The sequence below is a fragment of the Gavialis gangeticus genome, unplaced genomic scaffold (genome assembly GCF_001723915.1).
Source record: "Gavialis gangeticus isolate Ggan-Ray unplaced genomic scaffold, GavGan_comp1, whole genome shotgun sequence".
NCBI lineage: Eukaryota > Metazoa > Chordata > Crocodylia > Gavialidae > Gavialis > Gavialis gangeticus.
The window spans coordinates 47,608,065-47,613,724 of NW_017728993.1; the positions used below are offsets into that span (position 1 = coordinate 47,608,065).

Genomic DNA, 5,660 nt, shown 5'->3' on the forward strand with positions numbered 1-5,660 from the left:
TGGGGGTCGCGGGCCGGAGACGCCCTTTGTGGGACACCCGCGGCCGCCCCTCCCCAGCCTAGGCCGGCAGGATGTCTCTGGCGGACGAGCTGCTGGCGGATCTGGAGGAGGCGGCTGAGGAGGAGGAGGAGAACTTCGCGGATGAGGAGGATGAGCCGGCCATTGAGGATGTGCAGGAGGAGATGCAGCTGGACCTCACGGTGGACTCAGTCAAGAGTATCGCCAAACTCTGGGACAGCAAGATGGTGAGACTGGTCATTCCCTTCCTGCCTCTAGTTCCGGCCGAGGCTGGGGGGAGCAGCTGGCTTGGGGTGTAGTGTCCTTCCTGGCGAGTGGGTGCCAGCTGCAGGATGAATGGACTGGCTGACTTCAACCCAGGAGACGGGAACGAGATGCTAGGCTGTTCCCTTCTTTGGCAGCTTGGGACCATGGGTCCCACACTGGCTGTGAGCCAGGGCAGATGCCTGCTGCCCTCTCGTCCTATTGAATCCATTTTTCTCCAGCCACAAAGAGCAGTTCTGTGTGTCCTTTCTCCAGTTTGCAGAGATCATGCAGAAGATTGAGGAGTACATCAGCAAACAACCCAAAGCTACAGAAGGTACCATGTGAGAATGTGTGCGCGCATGTAGGTGTGTACATGTGATATGCTGTAGCTTCTTTCTCTTCGCTATAAAGACACAACCTCCTGCAGCCCAGTGCTTTCCTAGAGCCACTTCAGGACACTGGGGATGGTAAGGGACTCATGTCCCTTGAGTCCGTTAGTCTGCTCCGTGCAGCTCAGTCTCCTTCATATGCTTTGTTGGGGTATTGGAGGTCCCTGTTAACTGCAAGGGGAGAGTGCCTCTTCCTGAGCTTTGATGTGCTCTCTGCAACATAGTACAGCACCCCCTCCTGCTGGGGTGTGGGGGGCCAGCACTGACAAGTCTTAATGCTGCCTGCTGTGCCCAGTGCCCTCACCTGCCTTGCCCAAATGACCCCTGTTAAGCTGTTCCTTGGCAGTCTGGAGCTCTCTTTGAACCCCTGCTATGCTACTTGTAACACTGTCCCTTAGTGCTGGGGCAGTGCCAACTACCAAGTGACCCATATGCTGTCTGCAGCACAGTGTCCCCTGGCAGCATTGCAGTCAGCCAGCCAGCTGATGGCTGTCCTTGTTCTCATTCTCCCCTCAGTGATGGGGCCAGTGGAGGCAGCTCCAGAGTACAGAGTCATCGTTGATGCTAACAACCTAACGGTGGAGATTGAGAATGAACTGAGTGAGTGTCCTCCTTGGGCTGGGCATTTGTTTTATGGGGACTTCGCGGGGAAATGTCTTTTCCAGAAGGATGAAGGTGGAGAACGGGCTACCCAGTTTGGGGTAAAAAGGTGTCTCCCATTTTGTCTGTCTTGTCTATGTCATAGTATCATTTTGCAGAAGTTTGGCTGGGTGGAGGGTGGGACTTCTGCTTCTGCTTCAGCTTTGGGCTCCTGGATCTGGCTGCATGTGATCTTTGGTGTCAGAGCTAAGAAAGCCCTAACTCTCCCTCATTCCTTCCCTCTGCCTTGGGCCTGGCATACAACCTCTTGTACCCAAATTCAGTATGTAGACCCTGTTCTCCCCAGCACTTGCTGTTTGGAAAGCAGCTGCTATTCTCTGTGCCCTTTTGTGTGATGACTTGATTTTCCCCCACACCATGGTGTGGGGGGGATGCGGTATCGCCTATGCTGATCTCAGAGGGAGAAAGGTGCTTTTCTCTACCCTCTTTACTGTTAGTCTCCCCTCAAGGGGAATCTGTGCTGCTGCTTATGGCGCTGTTAAGGAGCATTGGCTCCACTAGTGTCTTCCCTGCACGGATAACTTGTGTGTCTTTGCGCTCTGCCTAATATGTGGCATGAGGATGCTGCAGTTCATCTGGCACTGTGCTTCACAGCTGGGCAGAGGGTAGAACTGAGGCTTCCTGGCATTTGTTTCTGTTCTGAGTTTGGAATTTTTTGAAAGCTCCAAAAGCTTTTGAATTCAGGGATGTTTGATTGGGTAATAACTTTTTGATGTTCAGGACAATTTATGCAATGCTATATTAACATTTTTCTCTCATCTGTAAAGATAAAATATCAAAATCTAGCATGTGAGAGTGTTGCATTAAATGTTCTAAGATGGGAACAGTAATGCGCATTTAAATATACTAAAGTTCTTTACTTTTATGGAGACTGACACTGTCATGTTAAGTATGTAAAGATGTCCAGTTTACAGAGTGATTTTGCTAGTCTCAGCATGAGAAGGTCATGTGACTTAACTCCTGGTACCCATTGGATAGGAGGCTGTGGGTGGGCCTCAGAGCTGGGATAGAAGTGGAGACAGCGAGTAGAAAACCACTGCCCTCACCTGGGATTGTACCCAGGTCCTTCCAGTCTGTAGCCAGGTACCCTACTGACTGAACTACATGGCTCCCCAAATTAAACATCTATGTTAACCTAGTTATGTCACAACCATTCTCATGAAATTGTAATAATAAATGTGTGCACGATAACATTAGGTTGAAATACAAACAAATTTGTTAATGTAATGTGATTTTTTTTTTAAATGAGCTTTAGTTTTCATAAAATAATTTCAATATAAATGTCAAGGTTAATGTTAACATGTAAGTTAATTATGCTTATAAGTTTGATGAAATTATGTAAACAGACCCATTGTGCCTATCAGGGTAACTTGAGATGCCTACATATAATATTTAGTTTTAATTTAACATTTTATTGCATTGTACAGTTTAAAGTGGAACACGTGAAGACAGCTCATTTTGATGCTTTTCTATTCAATGTCTTAAATGCTGTCCTGTTTCCCCCTTGTCACAACTGTGACAAACCAGCTTTTTCTACTGGAAAGCTGTTCCTTGCAGTGTTTTAACAGTGCTGCCTCTCCTGCACATGTAAGGCTGGTTGAGTAAGTTTTATCAGGTCCTGGTGGCTTCTGTGCTGGCATCCTGAGTTATTTGAAGAGGTATTGTCTACTCTCCAATTCCAACCTACCAGCACCACTAAAAGGCTGTGCCTTTTGTTCCCAGACATTATCCACAAGTTCATTCGGGATAAATACTCCAAGAGGTTCCCAGAGCTGGAATCCCTGGTTCCCAATGCCCTGGATTACATCCGGACTGTCAAGGTACCATTGACACTTGCCAGTGCTCCTATTTACATTTAGTTTGGCTTGAGGGACTGAGTAAAGAGAGGCCTTGAGTAGGCAGAGAGGAGCTAGGACTCCTGGCTTCTGTTCCCAAGTCTGGGAGGGGACTGGGTTCTGGTGAATTTAGAGCAGGGTAGGGACTGGGAGCTAGGACTCCTGAGTTCTATCCCTGGCTCTAGAGGAGAATATGGTGCTGGTTTTTCTCGTTGTATTCCTCATCTGTGCACAACGAGGATGATAACCCTAAAGGGAGGGCAGCTAGTAGCGATGACAGATATCTAGGAAATGCCTTGAACATGACGTGTTCTTCTGAGGCTGTGGTGTCATCCCTACCCCCTGGCTGATTGTCTCGGAGGTGGGGAAGGAAGGCAAGCAGTAGTCATCCAATTGGGGTGGGAGGTGTCTTGAGGTCTGGTGGAGGGGGAAAAGCTATTGTGGGTACACAGCTGGAGGAGGACAAGGGCTGTCAGGATGTAGAGGCGCTGGTTAGGGGTGGGAGTTGGGGTTGGTGAATGGTGTACTCTGGGAAGTAGTAGTCTGTGAGCCGTGCAGGAGGGTGCCAAACCCAAGCTGGATGACAGTAGAGTAGGAAGAGTGTTGGTGTGGCTCAGGTGACTAACCTGTCACTTTGGGTGTGTGTCCTGTCTCCTTGCAGGAATTGGGAAACAGCCTGGACAAGTGCAAGAACAATGAGAACGTCCAGCAGATCCTGACCAATGCCACCATCATGGTGGTGAGCGTCACCGCCTCCACCACTCAAGGGTATGTGACTCGTGTCCCTCCCTCCCTCCAGTGGATGTCAAGGGGGGATGCTGGCTGTGCTGTGTCCCTTCGCTTGCATCTCTTTCTGTGGTACATTTTATTGAATTAAGCCACTGCCATGAGTGTCCACTCTTCTGTCCTGCTTTCCCCTTGAGGCCCATCTTAGCTTTTGGAGGCCTTTGGCTTGGGGATGCTAGGGGCTGCTTTGTGATGAGGTGGAGGGCAAAATGTATGTCTCTGCAGACTTCTCTGGGTTCAACAGCTTTTGCATGGCTGCCTGTGATCCCAGGAGGTTGTAGGGGGGCAGGGTTCTTGGGTGCTGTTATTGGTCCAGTGAGGACTCTCTGCATCTCTGCCAAGTCTGGGCCCCTCACTGTGCCACAGGTCTCCTGGGTGTGGGGAGCATGGCAGGGTCAACACTCCTTGTCCTCCTTCCCTGTAGGCAGCAGCTGACGGAGGAGGAGCTGGAGCGCATTGAGGAGGCCTGTGATATGGCCCTGGAGCTCAACCAGTCTAAGCACCGCATCTATGAATATGTGGAGTCTCGCATGTCCTTCATTGCCCCCAACCTCTCCATCATTGTTGGGGCCTCCACTGCTGCCAAGATCATGGGTGAGCTGCAGCCTGTCAGGAGGAGGGCGAGTGATTTGGGCAGGGGCTCATTCCTTCCTGGGGGCGCTGACTCTGATTCAGCTTCAGGGAGAGGTACTGGCTGGGTCAGTAGGTTGGAAAGAGGCCTTTCCCCTTCAGGTGGCACCAGCCCTAATCTAGCCTCACTTCGCGCTGCTGCCCTTGTCTTGCTCTGTTTCACTTCGTATCTTTCCACCTGCAGGGATTGCGGGTGGCCTCACCAACCTCTCCAAGATGCCAGCCTGCAACATCATGCTCCTGGGAGCCCAGCGCAAAACCCTTTCTGGCTTCTCCAGCACATCAGTGTTGCCCCACACAGGCTATATTTACCACAGTGATATTGTCCAGTCACTGCCCCCGGTATGGAACCATCTATTTCCCCCACCCCCACTACTGTCTGCCTCTCTGGTCCAAACTCCCTCACCCAGATGCTTCTTTTCTCTCTCTCCTTTTCTTTCAGGACCTGCGAAGGAAGGCTGCTCGCCTAGTTGCAGCCAAGTGTACCCTTGCTGCTCGTGTTGACAGCTTCCACGAGAGCCAGGATGGGAAGGTAGGGAGGAAGGTAGCCAGGGGAGTGGGGCCTGGTGGGTTAGAGCAGGGGGGCTGGGACTTGAGACTCCTGGGTTCTATCTCAGCTCTGGGATGGGAGTGCGGCCTGGTGGGTTAGAACAGGGGGACTCCTGGATTTTATCTCCAGCTCCAAGACATCCATGCAGGGGTACCCACATGTATAATACACGCTTCTTGCTCAGAGGCTGGTGGGCCATTCTCCAGGCTCTCCCATTTCTGCCCCTTTGAAGGTTGGCTATGACCTCAAGGAGGAGATTGAGCGCAAGTTTGACAAGTGGCAGGAGCCTCCCCCTGTGAAACAGGTGAAACCGCTGCCAGCCCCACTGGATGGACAGAGGAAGAAGCGAGGAGGCCGCAGGTCTGAGAGTGATCTGGCTGGCTTGGGGAATGGGGATAGATCAGGGGCATTTCCCCTCCTGGGGGGCATCAATCTTGATCTGGTCTGAGGACTGGGCAGCTGGTTAGTTTTGGGTGTGTGAGGGATGGAACATCTAGTAGGAAGGGGGCACAGGCAGTTCACTCCTCCCTTCTTCCCCCCCCCCCC

General features: G+C 51.3%; 1 protein-coding gene across 4 annotated transcripts in view; it reads left to right on the top strand.

Annotated features, from left to right (window-relative positions):
• Positions 1 to 5,660, top strand: part of PRPF31 (pre-mRNA processing factor 31) — a 10,833-nt gene that overhangs the window by 369 nt on the left and 4,804 nt on the right. For 2 of the 4 annotated variants that reach the window (XM_019501702.1, XM_019501703.1), the window contains exons 2-10: positions 58 to 245; positions 538 to 598; positions 1,170 to 1,253; positions 3,036 to 3,133; positions 3,810 to 3,916; positions 4,359 to 4,528; positions 4,749 to 4,906; positions 5,007 to 5,096; positions 5,347 to 5,474. In XM_019501702.1, the coding sequence (XP_019357247.1) occupies positions 72 to 245; positions 538 to 598; positions 1,170 to 1,253; positions 3,036 to 3,133; positions 3,810 to 3,916; positions 4,359 to 4,528; positions 4,749 to 4,906; positions 5,007 to 5,096; positions 5,347 to 5,474 (1,070 nt within the window). In that variant the 5' untranslated portion in view covers positions 58 to 71. Of the gene's footprint in view, positions 1 to 54; positions 246 to 503; positions 599 to 1,169; positions 1,254 to 3,035; positions 3,134 to 3,809; positions 3,917 to 4,358; positions 4,529 to 4,748; positions 4,907 to 5,006; positions 5,097 to 5,346; positions 5,475 to 5,660 lie in introns of those variants that run through there. The other 2 variants (XM_019501704.1, XM_019501705.1) reach the window with 2 other exon arrangements.